Here is a 15,701-nt window from a genome sequence, read left to right on the forward strand (position 1 = left end):
CACTTCTCCCCATGCTCCTGACCACCACCATCTCTCACCCGATAGTTGCAGAATCCCCTACTGGGTCTCCCTGCTTCTGTTCTTGCCACCCTTCATCTCTTCCCAACACAGTCGCCAGGGTGATCCTATTAAATCGCAGATTACTCCATCCAGCCCTCTCCTTAAATCCTCAGGAAGGCTTCTGTCTCCACCCAGAGTCAACAGCTGGGCCTTGGCCTGCTCTCCCCAGGTCCTCTGAGGTCTGCTCCTTGTCATCTCTCAGATTTAATCCCTGAGACTCTTCCTCCAGCCTCCTTGTGCCCCTTGAATACCCCAGCACACCCCCTTCTCCGGCCTTTCTCACTGCTATCCTTTTCGAGATGTAATTCTTTTCTTCTGGATATTGATGGGCAAAATCACCCTCTCGCCTCATTCTGTTCTTGACCCAGATGTCACCTTCTCCATGAGGACTTCCTTCCACCCTACATAAAGTCACATTGCCCCCTCCACCCTCTTATCCCCACCTCTCCACTTTGCCTATATCATTTTCTCTGCAGCACTTTATATCACCTAATATTTCTCCGTATCATAGGTATTAGGGCGCCTGTTATTTTCACATTTTTATCATCTCTAAAATCAAGATGCAGTGTGTACTAGCTGGCAGGCCATAGTCTAATTGGTAACTATTTTTCTTTCTTAGAGATACATGAAATAATAGTATACTCTATAATTGATGGCATCTTAGACTCTATGAGACACAATATAGAAGTTACTTACTGATTATCTGATTCCCCCAGAATGGAATATAAACTCAGGAGGGCAGGGATTTTTCTCTGCCTTAAATCCTCCTGTGTTCCCAACACCCAGAACAGTGTCTGACAAACAGAGGCAACTGGGTAGATGTGCGTGTGTCAAATAAATGATTGGATGAATGCGTAGACACTGTCAAAGTGCATCCAGTTTACGAGGCAGACCCTTCACACCTGTGAGGCAGCCCCAAATAGTTGTTGTTGTTGTTCACTCAGTCGTGTCTGACTCTCTGTGACCCCATGGACTGCAGCACGCCAGGCCTCTCTGTCCCTCACCATCTCCTGGAGCTTGCTCAAACCCATATCCATTGAGTCGGTGATGCCATCCAACCATCTCATCCTCTGTCATCCCCTTCTCCTCTTGCCTTCAGTCTTTCCCAGCTTCAGGGTCTTTTGTAATGAATTGGCTCTTCACATTAGGTGGCCAAAGTATTGGAGCTTCAGTATCAGTCCTTCCAATGAACGTTCAGAATTGATTTCCTTTACGATTGACTAGTTTGATCTCCTTACAGTCCAAGGCATTCTCAAGAGTCTTCTCCAGCACCACAGTTCAAAAGCATCAATTCTTCAGCACTCAGCCTTCTTTATGGTCCAACTCTCACATCCATACCTGACTACTAAAAAAACCCAGCTTTGACCATATGGACCTTTGTTGGCAAAGTAATATCTCTGCTTTTTAATATGCTGTCTAGGTTTGTCAATAGCTTTTATTCCAAGGAGCAAGAGTCTGGTAATTTCGTGGCTGCAGTAGACTGTATCTTGTCGGAATTAGACTGTATCTTGTTGGACAGCTCTCTACATCAGTACCTAGAAATCTTCCTTATTTTTTGCACATAGCTATGTAATAACTGTATAGATATAGGTTATAGTTTATTTCCCCAGTCTCCTGTTACTAGAGCTTTGAGTTGCTTTCCTTGACATCAGTCTTGGCGATTATCTTTCTCAACTCTAATACCAAAAGCAAAAAACAACATGTGTAGCTACCTCAAACTAAAAAGCTTCTGCATAGCAGAACTTTTTGTTTTGCATCAATAAAATGAAAAGGCAACCTACTGAATGGAAGAAAATATTTGCAAATTGTATATCTGATAAAGAGTTAATATCTAAACAACCCATGAAAGTAAAGTGTTAGTCACTCAGTCCTGTCTGACTCTTTTGCGACCCTATGGACTATAGCCCACCAGGGTCGTCTGTCCATGGGGATTCTCCAGGCAGAATACTGTAGTTAGTGCTCATTCCCTTCTCCAGGGGATCTTCCCAACCCAGAGTTCGAACCTGGGTGTCCCCCCCATTGGAGGCAGATTTTTCACCATCTGAGCCATCAGAGAACCCATCCTTAAAATTAATATTTAAATAGATCTTAGCCTATACAACTCGGTGAACAAATAAGGCGGTGAATGAGTGAGTTATTAGAAAACAATACCCAGCCATTTCTTCCTCCCAGGAAGCTTCTCTCTCACCTGGAGTGGTGTTTCACCTACCTTCCCCAGAATACCCTGTCACTCCCTTCTTATGCTCTTTTCTGTCCTCCACAGGGAGGCGCCCAGATCAGCCTGGCTGAGGTCTGCCGGTCCGGCGAGAGGTCGACTCGCTGGTACAACCTCCTGAGCTACAAATACTTGAAGAAAGAGAACCGGGAGCCCAGGCCAGCGGGAGCCACGGCCCCCATCCCAGGGCCTGAAAGCACGGTGAGCTGGGCCACAGCTGTGCACCCTTCTCCCATAAAAGGCAGCACCTGATTGGCTGGAAGGGAAAGCCTCTCGCAGAGTTGGAGATGGCTGGACATCAGAGGGGTGTGTGTGAGTGTGTGTGTGTGTGAGTGTGTGTGTGCGCACGTGTGTCACTCAGTCACTCAGTGTCCAACTCTGCGTGACTCCATGGACTGTAGCCCACCAGGCTCCTCTGTCCATGGGATTCTCCAGGAAGAATACTGAAGTGGGTTGCCATTCCCTTCTCCAGGGGAATCTTCCTGAGCCAAGGTCTCCTGCACTGCAGGCAGATTTTTGTACCCTCTGGGCCAGCAGGGAAGCATGGACATCAGAGGTGGAGTAATTATTAGAGAAGAAACTGAGTCTCAGAGACGTTAAATAATTTCCTCAAGTCACACAGGCTTCCTCAGCATGGACGCCACTCACTGGGACCATCTCCCTGACTATCCGATCATCTCCTTATAGCTATAGACCTGTAATTCTGTCTCATGCAAACACTAACCTCATCTTCCAAATTTTGTCCATGTATACAGAGGTTATTTTCAGTAGAACTGCCAGTTAGAAGAACTAGGGACCGTATTTCCAGTTGATGTAACCTTATGGCAAGACACCCTGGTCTTCAGTTTTATCCTCCGTTCGCTGGGAGGGTGATAGGGTCTGATTCCGGCCCGGGGGGCTCTGCCTGCCACGCACAGAGGACTCATCGGCCTTTGTCTCCACAGGATGCCGTGTCTGCTCTGCTGGAACAGACAGCCGTGGAGCTGGAGAAGAGGCAGGAGGAGAGGAGCAGCACACAGACCCTGGAAGACAGCTGGTAAGTGAGGCTGCCCCTGGGAACTGACCTGGTTCGGATCTGAGCCCAGGGCTGAGATCCCCAGACACCAGGGCAACCAAGAGAAGTGTTCCCTTGTGAAAACAGATCCTTTCTCATGGCTTCTCTATAGGCAACAAGGCAATGTGTAGTCTGGTACAGTGTTTCCCAAGTCTCTTCCCAGTTTGTGATTTTGTGCTCTAGCAGTTATTCATACTGGTTCACATGTTAATGTTTATCGTGAAGCACTTACATTTATTTTAGTTCAAAAAAATTCCTAAGAAGCTTTATATTACTAGAAGTGGAAATAAGCACGAAAGTGAAACTCACTCAGTCGTGTCCAACTCTTTGCGACCCCATGGACTATATAGTCCTTGGAATTCTCCAGGCCAAAATACTGGAGTAGGTAGCCTGTCCCCTTCTCCAGGGGATCTTCCCAAACCAGGGATCAAACCCAGGTCTCCCACATTGCAGGCGGATTCTTTACAAGTTGAGCCACAAGGAAGCCCAAGAATACTGGAGTGGGTAGCCTACCCTTCTCCAGCGGATCTTCCTGACCCAGGAATCAAACTGGGGTCTCTTCCATTCCAAGCAGATCCCTTACCAGCTGAGCCAGAAGGGAAGCGGAAATAAGTATAATTTGCCATAAATTGAAAATTCCTCAGTAAGGAATTGCAATTGACTGCTAGGAATAGGGAGCAGAAATAACAAACAAGATAGAATTTTACTTCTTTGTTACTTAAAAAAGAAGACTTGGAAAAAGGCAATCCAAGGCTCATCTGTCAGCCCCATGATGTTACCGGGAACCCAGGCTCTTTTTTCTTATTCTGCTTTGCTGTCCTTACTGTGTGACCTCTATCATCAAGGCTGCTAAGCACAGAATGGCTGCAGAGTCACCAGCCATCAGGCAGGCATCAGGAAAGAGGAAAGACAACAGAGTCTCCATGAGTGCCTTTTAACCAACGAGCATTCCTGAAAGTCCCACCCAGCAATTTCCACTTGCTTTTCATGGGCTGAGCTTAGCTACCTGGCCTACCCAGTAGCTAAAGGAAGCTGGGAAATGAGGTCTCTTAGTTGGTATACAATTGAGGATTCTGTTACTAAGGAAGAATGTAGGAGTGGATATTGAGTAGGTCGTGAGCCAAGCCTGCCTTAGAAGATAACTGTGGAAGATTAAATGTAATAAAAATACAACAAGAATATTAAAATCTACCTGGATATATTGCTTGCCAAGTCTTCTAAGACTAAGATCTCTCCTACTGTTAAAAAGGAAGGTCATACATTCTCTACTTCTGTGTCTCTATTTCTGCTTTGCAAACAAGTTCATCTGTATAGACACAGACGTAGAAAACAGATGCAAGGATAGCAAGGAGGGAAGGAATGGGGGGATGAACTGGAAGTTTGGGATTGACATATATACACTACTGTGTATAAAGTGGATAACTAATGGGAAACTACTGTATAGCACAGGAAACACTGCTCACTGCTCTCTGGGGACCTCAGTGGGAAGGAGACCTGGCGTGCTGCCGTCTATGGGGTGGCAAAGAATCGGACACGACAGGGTGACTGAACAACAATAGCTGATTCACTTTGCTGTACAGTGAAAACCAACACAATATTGTAAAGCAACTATGCTCCAGTTACAAAAAAGGTCCATGTGTCAGCAATGTTAAAGACATGCTACTGCCCAGGAGAGACTTCCTTCTTGATGTAACCAAGTCTGAAGGATTGGACAGGACGCAGCTTCTCCACTGTCTGATCAGTGCCCTTTAGTCCCTTGTCTATCCACAGAAGATCTCATCACACACTTTAGGGAACAGTGATGTAGACTAGGGTTCAAACTCTAGCTTTATCTTTTTTGGTGTAACCTTAGGCAATGCGTTTTTTAACTTTTTATTGCAACTCATGCACATTCAGAGGAGCTGATGTGTGTGTACAGCTCAGTGAATTTTCAGAAGCCAAACTACCCACGGGTCCAAACTGAGGAGCATCACCAGCTCTCCGGAAGCCCACACCACGTTTCCTCCAGTCACTGCCGGCCCCATCAAGAGCAGCCACTGTTAAGCAAGTCATTCTGACCCTGTCTGATCCTTGGCTCAAGTGTGGGGACGTCACGCTGACTGTGCAGGCTCATCAGAAGAGACGGAAGGACCAGCCACTGATGAAGTATAAGGGCAAAACTTGTAATAGACACGGAGACAATAGAGATTCTTATCAGGAAATGGAGGAGGAACACGGCTTAAGAACCAGCTGGAAAGGGAGACAGCAAATCCCATCTCGGAAATGAGCACAGTCTCAGAACCTTGCCATGTGGAGGAAGTGTGTGTCGTTGTGCTTAAGTGCATGTGCTCTGAATCCAGACAAATGTGAATTCACAAAACCTCGCTCAGCCAGCTCCTTGTGGGATCCTAGGTCTGGGTGAGGCCTAAGCATCAGTACATTTAAAAGCATCCTGGGAGGACTTCCCTGGTGGCCCCAGTGGTTAAGATTCCATCTGCCAAGGCAGGGGACATGGGTTCGATCCCTAGTCTGGGAAGATTCCACACGCCCCAGAGCAACTGGGCCTGGGCGCCACAACTACTGAGCCTGGTCTCTGAGCCCACAAATTGCAACTACTGAAACTTGCACACCTAGAACCTGTGCTCCTCAACAAAGGAAGCCACCACACATTGAGAAGCCCATGCACCGAAACAAAGAGCAGCCCTTGCTGGCCACGACTAGAGAAAGCCCATGCACAGCCACAAATACCCAGGGCAGTCAAAAATAAATTAATTTGGGAAAAAAAGAAAAAAGAGCATCCTAGGTAATTCTAAGATGAAGCCTGGGCGGAGAACCAGGCTCCAAACCCAGTTTCTCCATCTGTGAAATAGAGATTTAAGAAATAGCCATTACACATGGGGTATTTTGTAGACTCTGAAAATTATGCATGGGAAGCCCTTAAAACAGACCTTGACCCACAGACAGCATGAAGGGACTTTTCTGTTACAGCCCTAAGTTCTACGTCTGGTCTGACAAGAAGTCTTTCCTTAATACCTTTTACTCCAGGGGTCAGCAGGTACTTTCTGGAAAGGGCCAGATATTAAATGTCTGCTTGGTGGGCCAGGCAGATTCTGTGGCATCCACTCAACTCTGCCATCACTCTGTGACCGCAATCACAGACAGTACACACACCAGCCAACCGTGCCTCTGTCCTTGCACCTTCATTTATGGACACGGAAACTGGAATTTCACATCATTTGCACATGTCATGAAATATCACTCTCTTTTTCATTTTTTTTGCCCCAGCCATTTAAAAATATAAAAACTATTCACAGCCTGGACCTTGGACTGTCCAGAAACAGGCAATGGACTGGATTTGGCCCCTAGGCTGACTTCTGCCTTCCCGTTCTTGACTCTTCCTCCATGTGATAAAGAATAGGGCAAGGTCCCTGAATTCTTGTGTTTATGTTTGCTTTAGGGTGTCTCAATTTCTCTCTTTCCTTCTCTGTCCCACCCCCTCTGTCTCTCCCCACTCTCCTTCCCTTCCCTCCCTCCCTGCTTCCTCCTATCTCCCCACTGCCTCTCTCCTTCCTCCCCTTCCTCTTCCTCCCTCCTCCCTCCCCACTTCCCTCCCTCTCATGCCTTTCTCTTCTCCCTTCTCTTTCCCTCCCTCTCCCCCTTTCTCTCTCCCTCTCTTCCCCGCCCTCTGACACTCTGCAAAGGTCCCAATGCCGGAAATCGGCCGGCCGGGGACCTGTCTTCCAAAACCCTGGCACACGATCAGTGGTTTTCCACCAAATTCCAAGCTTGTGTTGAGGCTTTTCACACTGTCTCCTAGCAACCACCTTCTGTTCTCTCACCCTTTGTGGCCCCCTCTCTCCCCACCCTTGGCCATTCAAACTTCCCCAGACACTGACTTACAAAGAGGGCTGGGAATCCCCCGGAGCCGCTGCAGTAGTGGGGTGACTGCATCTGCAGCCCCCCTCCCCCCACACTGGAGGCTTCTTTTGGTCCCGGAATGTTAACTAGCTCTGCTTTGCCAGCTCTGCTTTGCCCGCTCAGCTCTGGAGTGGAGGACTCCGCAGACTGGTCCTCTGTTCCCATCTCCTCTCCTCCCTCCGCACCCAAGGCCCAGGGGAGGATGCCGCTGTTGTTCCCTCCTTTCATTTGTTTGGGTTTCTTTAATGCGTTTAATCAGAAGACTTGATCTTTTTTTAAGATCCACAAAGAAAACAAAACTCTCAGAGGATTAGAAAATGTAGGAGAATATAGGGGCTTCCCCGGTGGCTCACCAGTAAAGAATCCTCCTGCAGTGCAGGAGCTGCAGGAGACAAGGGTTCAATCCCTGAGTCCAGAAGATCCCCTGGAGGAGGAGGAAATGGCAACCTGCTCCAGTATTCTTGCCTGGGAAATCCCATGGACAGAGGAGCTGGCAGGCTACAATCCATAAGGTCTCAAAGAGTCAGACACACACGCATGCAGGAAAATATAATCACAAACAATGCTAGAGTGAAAACCCTTGTATTTACCTCCTTGTGTATTTGTCTAGGACAAAGGTTGAGAAGTGGCCTTGCTGGGTCCCAGGGCATGTGTGGTTTATATTTTACCAGGTCCTGCAGCATCATTCTCAAACAAGATTGTAAATGCTCCCACCAGCAGTGACTGAGAGTGCCCCTAAAGCTACGTCCTCTCTGATACAATATAATCAAAAAGAACATGTACAGGTTTTTTTCTAGCAGGTACTGCTAAATTGACTTCACAGTATTCACTGGCTGCTCTAATTAACACTCCCCACAGGGATACACCTTTTTCCCAAACCCTCACTTGATATCAAATACATATTACAAATATCAAATACATAGTTTTAAATTTTTATTTATTTTTGGCCACTTTTCCAAAGGGTGAAAAGATGTGTCTAATTATTTTTCTCCTTACAGTTGAGGGTTCCCCCCACCCCCACCCCTTTCCCAGAAAATATTTTGATCAGTTTCTTAGTCACAAAGAAGAGACTTCCCTAGTGGTTGAGCGCTTCATGGAATGGAAGCCTGGCTGCACCACTGAGCAAGGCCTACTCACTCGCTGAGACAAGAGTGGCTTTCAGTTGTTGCAGGGCCTCAGCATGGCACCTGCAGGTCATCAAGCCCGTGTTTGAAAAGTGAAAGTGTTAGCTGCTCGGTCGTGTCTGACCCTATGGACTGTAGCCTGCCAGGCTCCTCTGTCCATGGGATTCTCCAGGCAAAAATACTGGAGTGGGTTGCTATTCCTTTCTTTCTCCAGGGAGCCTTCCCAACCCAGCGGTGGAACCCACGTCTCCTGCATTACCCTCTGAGTCACCAGGGAAGCCTCTGGTATCCATGTTTAGTGGCTCTTTCATGAGTGGATCAAGAGGCAGAGGAGGGAAAGAAGAGGCGCTTCCATAGCGAGAGTCCCCATCTAAGTGCCAGGGAGGTTTTCAGCACAGGGCTGAGGGTGGAGAGCCAAGATCTGTTTTCCCTGTTGGGAAAATCCTAAGGGAGATTTTGTGTTTATCCACAGTCTCACTGAGCCAGCTAACAAGATGTCAAACTCTCTGCTTTTGGCTGAAATTCCTTCAGCTCAGTATGGTAATACCGCCTCATGCTGATCGGAAGCCTGGCGGTTCTGTATGTCTTTGAAAAGTAAAGATGGGAATGGAGATAAATTACTAATTAACAAATGCCATCCATTTGTCACACCAACTCTTTCGAGGCTCAGAGTCCAAGGGGAAAGGATAATTATGAAAAATACCACCAAAAATAAAGTCTCTTCAACAAATGGTGCTGCAACCCCATTGGATATCCATACAGAAAAAAAATAAATGTTGGGTGCCATGGACAAAAATTAATCTGAAATGGATCATAGTATTAAACATAAAAGCTGAAACTAAAAAGCCTTTAAAAGAAAGTACAAGAGAAATTCTTTGCAAAGACTTCTTAGCTACAACATAAAAAGCACAAAGCATTAAAGAGAGAAAGGGATAAATTGGACTTTGTCACAATCAAAAGCTTCTGTCCTTTGAAAGACACCATTTAGAAGAGGAAAGGCAAGCCACAGACTTGGAGAAAATATTTGCAAAGGATTCCTATCTAGAATAAATAATGAACTCTTGCAACTCAGTAATAAAAAGACAACCCATTTTTTAAATGGGCTAAAAATTCTAATGGAAATCTTGCAAAGGAAAATCTGAATGGTCAGTGAAATTCTCAACAGGAAAGTACACATTAAAACCACAATAGATTTGAGTACTCATCAGCTGAATGGCTGCTTCCCTTGTGGCTCAGCTGGTAAAGAATCCGCCTGCAATGCAGGAGACCTGGGTTCGATCCCTGGGTTGGGAAGATCCCCTGGAGAAGGGAAAGGCTACCCACTACAGTATTCTGGCCTGGAAAATTCCACAGACTGTATAGTCCATGGGGTTGCAAAGAGTCAGACACCACTGAGCAACTTTCACTTTCACAGCTGAATGACTAAATTTAAGGATGGATATTACCAAGCATAGGCGAGGAACCAGAATTCCCATAACATTGCTATGGAAACATAAAATGATATAACCACGTGGGTAAACCTGTTCACCACTTATACTTATTGTCTGACCCAGCAGTTCTACTCCTGAGTATGTATGCATATCTTCTGGTCTGAATTATGTCTCCCCCAGTTACAGATATTGAAGTTCTGACCGTGCTTGAGAATGTGACTGTTTTTGAGGACAGGGTCTTCAGAGCTGACTAAGTTAACACGAGGCTGTTGAAGTTAGGGTGGCCTTAATCCAGCGTGACTGGTGTCCTTGTAAGAAGAGGACACTGGAACACACAGAGAAACACCAAGGACGCACACGCAGAGAAAAGACCAGATGGGGACACGGCGTGAAGGTGGCCGTCTGCAAGTCACCAGACCTGCCCGCACCTCCATCTCGACTTTTACTAGCCTCCAGGATCGTGGGAAATACATTTCTGTTCTTCAAACCACCCAGTCCGTGGTGGTGTGTTATGGCAGCCCTGGCAAACTAATCCAGTGTCTTAAGACGAATGAAATCGTCTACACAGAGTTGTAGGTGAATGTCTGCAGAAGCTTTATTCATAATTTCTAAGAAATGGAAGCAATCCATATGTTTATTACCTGATGAGCAAACTGTGGTCCATCCATCCAGTGGAAGATGACTCAACAATAAGAAGGAGTAAATTATTGATACTATGCACCAAATGTGATGCTGAGAGAATGAAGCCAGAGACAAAAGAGCATATATCATCTGATTCCATTTCTGTGAAATACGAGAAAAATCAGATTTAATCTTTAGTCATGCAAAGCTCATCAATGATGGGCTGAGGGTGGGGGGAGATTAACTGGGAAATCATATAAGGGAAACTTTCAAGGCAATGGGACATTCTTTTTCTTGAGTGTGGTAGTGGTTACACAGGCGAACATAGTGGTCAAAACTCATCAAACATTACAGGAAATGCATTTTGTTATATGTAAATATACCTCGTTAAAATTGATTATTTTTTTAAAATAAGTGTCCTCAATCCGGAAAATGCTTGGAAGCCCTGCCCTGGATGCACTTAAAGGCAGGTGAGCAGATGAGAGTGGGTGCTGTGGGTAATCAAAGTGTCTTGTCATCAAGGAGGTATGAGGAGGGGACCAGCGAGAACGAGGCCGCAGCCGAGGAGGAGGAAGGGGAAGAGGAAGCCTCCCCTGACGTGGACGGGTGCCCAGCGTTAAAGGTAGGGAGGGTGGGAGTGGAAAGAGCTGTCTTTGAGGAAATAATCCTCAAGTCTTGAACCCGGGCAGTCAGAAAAGTCTCGGGGCTAAGTCTCATGCCCCAGCATCAGGGGACGGGCTTTCAGAGTGGGGTGACCTGCAGAAGGCTCTGTAGGGGTGTCCCTGCCTGGAATTGGAGTCATTTCAGTGACAGAAAATCAAGAGGAATTGATTGACCCTCTCATCTCTCCCACCCTCTGTGGTTCTCAGTTCTCTGGGCAGACCCCAGGCTGTGCAGTCAGCTGGCCTGGATTCAAATACTGGCTCTGCTCCTACCTAGCTGGGTGGCCTTAGACCAATGACTTCACCCCTCTCCAGCCTCGGCTTTCTCATCTCTAAAATGGGCGCATAATGTCAGCCTTGCAGATGGGCTAGAAGACTTCAAAGCAGTGGATTTCTCCATTTGGGTCTACCTAAAGGACAGTAGGAAAGGGGGTCTAGTTTAGTCACTGTCGCCTTCTGCTCCGCTGCTGCACTAGGGTGACATGTTATAAGAGGCTTCATGCTCCACAGAGAGAGATCTGCATGCTCTTTCACCTGCAGGACCTCGGGGAGTATAGTGCACGGGGTGGAGGCACAGGCTGTACACTGCACGAAGGTGCCTGGCCCCTGGGCCGGGGTCGGGCAGGTAGGGGTGCTGGAGAAGAGTCTGGGCCTGCCTTCTAACTACTCCACACCAAGAGGAAATCCTGCTGCAGTTTCTCCAGCCAAAGGGGGTGCCTTTTTCAAAAGCACACAAAGGCATTGTTTAGGCTAACCAAGGCTTTTCATTTGGGTGTTTTTATTTGTTGATCTTTACTGGTAATTACTGTGAAAGGACAACAGAAAAGTTGATCACCTAGTTTTAAAAAAACGAGGTTTGCTAGTCGCTTCCATGACTCCAAGAAAACATCTGTAGTTCTTGGCTAGGGCAATGGGAGCCTTTTTGTCAAAATATGGTTGGCACATTATTCTTGAGGGGGTGAGGCCCAGGACATCCGTGCCTGACGTACCTCTGCTGCTTATGCGAGCTTGTTAGGGGACTGCGTATCCCTCTGCCCCCAAGCGCAGGTGCCAGGCAGGACTGCGGGCCAGCACGCGGGGCCTCGGGTGCCATGCTGGCAGGGCTGGGTACGCGGAAGCCCCCGGCTGTGTCTGAGGGCCAGGGGTGAGGTGATCGGAGCGGGGAGCAGCTTCAGTGAGTCTCAGGGTGAGTGGCTGAGACTCTGGAGTCTCCCAACCTCACGGCCGTGCCTTCTTCCTCAGGTGGACAAGGAGACCAACACAGAGACCCCGGCCCCATCTCCCACGGTGGTGCGGCCCAAGGACCGGCGGGTGGGCACGCCCTCCCCGGGGCCGTTTCTTCGAGGGAGCACCATCATCCGCTCCAAGACCTTCTCCCCAGGCCCCCAGAGCCAGTACGTGTGCCGGGTAAGCAGCCGCACAGCCGTCCTCCCCAGAGCACCCGCTTCTCGCCCTGCAGCTGAGAGAACCCTGGGCCTCGCACGGTTCTGGGTCCAAGTCCTGGTCCCGGCCCTGTTGTCAGTCATTCTTGGCATGTTAACACCTGTTTGCTTATGGAGTTAACAGACCAATTCTATGGGGTTGCTCTAAGGACTGAACTGGCTAAAGCATGGGAACGGCTCAGTAACCAGTACGTGGCCAACACTTTTACATATGTGTGTGTCTGTTTACTTACTTATAACATATATATTTATTTACTTGATTATTATAGAAATATAATGTATTTATTTACTTACTTACCCAACCACACAGCACGTGGGATCTCAGTGCCCGACCAGGGGCTGAACCTGTGCCCCCTGCTATCAATGTGAGAAGTCCTAACCACTGGGCCACCAGGAAATTCGCAGCCAAGGCTGTTTATCAGTTCAGTTCAGTTCAGTTCAGTCGCTCAGTCATGTCTGACTCTTTGCGACCCCATGGACTGCAGCACGCCAGGGCTCCCTGTCCATCACCAACTCTCAGAGTTCACTCAAACTCATGTCCATTGAGTCGGTGATATCATCCAACCATCTCATCCTCTGTCATCCCCTTCTCCTCCTGCCTTCAATCTTTCCCAGCATCAGGGTCTTTTCAAATGAGTCAGCTCTTCACATCAGGTAGCCAAAGGATTGGAGTTTCAGCTTCAACATCAGTCCTCCCAATGAATATTCAGGACTGATTTCCTTTAAGATGGACTGGTTGGATCGCCTTGCTGTCCAGGGGACTCTCAAGAGTTTTCTCCAACACCACAGTTCAAAAGTATCAATTCTTTGGCGCTCAGCTTTCTTTATAGTCCAATTCTCATAATCATACATGACTACTGGAAAAACCATAGCCTTGACTAGATGGATCTTTGTTGGCAAAGTAATGTCTCTGCTTTTTAATATGCTGTCTAGGTTGGTCATAACTTTTCTCCCAAGGAGTAGGTGTCTTTTAATTTCATGGCTGCAGTCACCATCTAAAGTGATTTTGGAGCCCAGAAAATAAAGTCTGCACTATTTCCACTGTTTTCCCATCTATTTCCCATGAAGTGTTGGGACCGGATGCCATGATCTTTGTTTTCTGAATATTGAGCTTTAAACCAACTTTTTTACTCTCCTGTTTCACTTTCATCAAGAGGCTTTTTAGTTCTTCTTCACTCTCTGCCATAAGGGTGGTGTCATCTGCATATCTGAGGTTATTGGTATGTCTCCCGGCAATCTTGATTCCAGCTTGTGCTTCCTCCAACCCAGTGTTTCTCATGATGTACTCTGCATATGAGTTAAATAAGCAGGGTGACAATATACAGCCTTGACGTCCTCCTTTTCCCATTTGGAACTGTTTATAATTCCAGCCAGCTCTCCACTCTGCTTACACCCGGCCCTGCCCTCCGCAGCCCTTGCTGAGGTCAGACTGACCCTCACCGTCGCTCAGGGACAGCTCCCCCCGCTCCAGGGCAACGGCAGCATGTAGCCCGAGTTTGCAAAATCGCAACAGCCCTGGATTACTCAGCCATGGGCTTAGGGGCTCTTTTTAATCGAACTTTTTGGCTACCATTGCAAACTTAAGAAATTCAATTAAAAAATAAAATTTTAAATGCAGCGATTTCACATAAAACTCCAGTTTCTCTGGGGAGGGGGAAAGGGAGACTGTCTGGCCCCAAGGGTTACACGTTCTGTCACAGTGATGAGTGGCTGGAGCTCAGCAGTGAGGGCCACTGCCCTTGGAGGAGGGATTGCCCAGCCTTTTCAAGTTCACTGTGGCCTCCACCTGACCCTCTTTAACGTATTTGACTTGCTGACCTGCTCTTGCAGGCCATGGAAGATTTAGAAGCCGTGTGGCGGTCGTGGCTTCTGGATCCCCTTGTCTTCTATCCAATTAGTCTACTCCATCTGAGGAGTCATGCCAGTTGCTGGAGCTACAGAACCAAGACCTTGTTTCTGAGGTTCAGATGACATGTTGACATCCTTCCTTATCTCCTACCGTACAAAATGAGCAAGCAATAACTAGAATAATAAACAGAACCTTCCTGCCTTGTGTTCCAGTTACATTGTGCAGGAGAGGGCTCTGGAACACCTCATCAAACTGACATCCACTTGTCTATTGTTATAGAGGGAGGGGCTACGGGGGGATTCAGCACCTAATATCTGGTATCCAAGGCCTCCAGTTATAAGCTTGAGTGTGTGTGTGTGTGTGCTCAGTTACCCGGGTGTGTCCAATTCTTTGCGTGCTCCTCTATCCATGGGATTCTCCAGGCAAGAATACTAGAGTGGGTTGCCATTTCCTTCTCCAGGGGATCTTCCCGACCCAGGGATCGAACCTGCATCTCCTGCGTCTCCTGCATTGCAGGCGGATTCTTTACTGCTAAGCTAATAGTAGTGATGTTAATTTTTTCATAACGTGGCAATTTTACAAATGCACCAGCTACTTTTCCAATTAGTGCTCACCCCAGAACACTCCCTGCGGTACCTCCCAGAAATAACGTAAACCTCTCCTCTCTGTGTGAAGTCTCTACTTAATGTTTGAGCTTCTAAACATCTGAAAAGACAGTGTGAGTACATGTAATATAGTTGTGTATCTTGCAAAAGGTACAGGGTTTCCTGCAGTCACTGAGTGTGATTTTAATGCAAGGGACTTCTGAACCACAAGTGAAGAATCCTGCTTAATCCCAGCTCACAGCTGAAGAAGAGAAAAACCCAATCCATGTTTCAAATGTGAATAACTTGAAGGATTTAGAAAAGCCCTCAGGATAATAGATAATCTGTCTTTGGCAAAATTACCGCCTTTATGAACGTGCAGTGGAAATCAACGCAAAATGAAGGATGTTACTTGTTGGAAAAATCACAGCAAAAGAAATGAATGTTTGATTTATCCTTTGTCATCAGGATTTAGAATGCAGTTGTAATTTTGTCAAATGGAAGATATGAAATATAAATCTTTTAAAAAGTGTTACTTTTTTCCAACTGAAAAACTTTTCCCCCCAATGTTTACTATAAAATTCTGTTCTCTTGTGTAAATGAATTCACCTTAAATGGCCTTTCCCAGAATTGGCATTCCTGATAACAAAGAGGTTCAGTCCCATGTCTCAAGCATTTTTAACACAAGTAGCACTATGCTGAGCCCGTCCTATATTTTATTACTTGGACCAGTCTCCAACCTCAGGGCTGAAAGTAAAGAAAT

The 15,701-nt window shown here is 46.9% G+C and overlaps 1 protein-coding gene across 2 annotated transcripts in view; it reads left to right on the forward strand.

Annotated features, from left to right (window-relative positions):
- WWC1 (WW and C2 domain containing 1) overlaps positions 1-15,701 on the forward strand; it is a 156,503-nt gene that overhangs the window by 129,955 nt on the left and 10,847 nt on the right. For both annotated transcript variants that reach the window (XM_020892131.2, XM_070465752.1), the window contains 4 exons: positions 2,324-2,476; positions 3,220-3,311; positions 10,924-11,023; positions 12,306-12,470. In XM_020892131.2, coding sequence (XP_020747790.2) covers positions 2,324-2,476; positions 3,220-3,311; positions 10,924-11,023; positions 12,306-12,470 — 510 coding nt within the window. The remainder of the gene's footprint in view (positions 1-2,323; positions 2,477-3,219; positions 3,312-10,923; positions 11,024-12,305; positions 12,471-15,701) is intronic.

Source organism: Odocoileus virginianus, chromosome 3 (genome assembly GCF_023699985.2).
Source record: "Odocoileus virginianus isolate 20LAN1187 ecotype Illinois chromosome 3, Ovbor_1.2, whole genome shotgun sequence".
NCBI classification, from domain to species: Eukaryota; Metazoa; Chordata; class Mammalia; order Artiodactyla; family Cervidae; genus Odocoileus; species Odocoileus virginianus.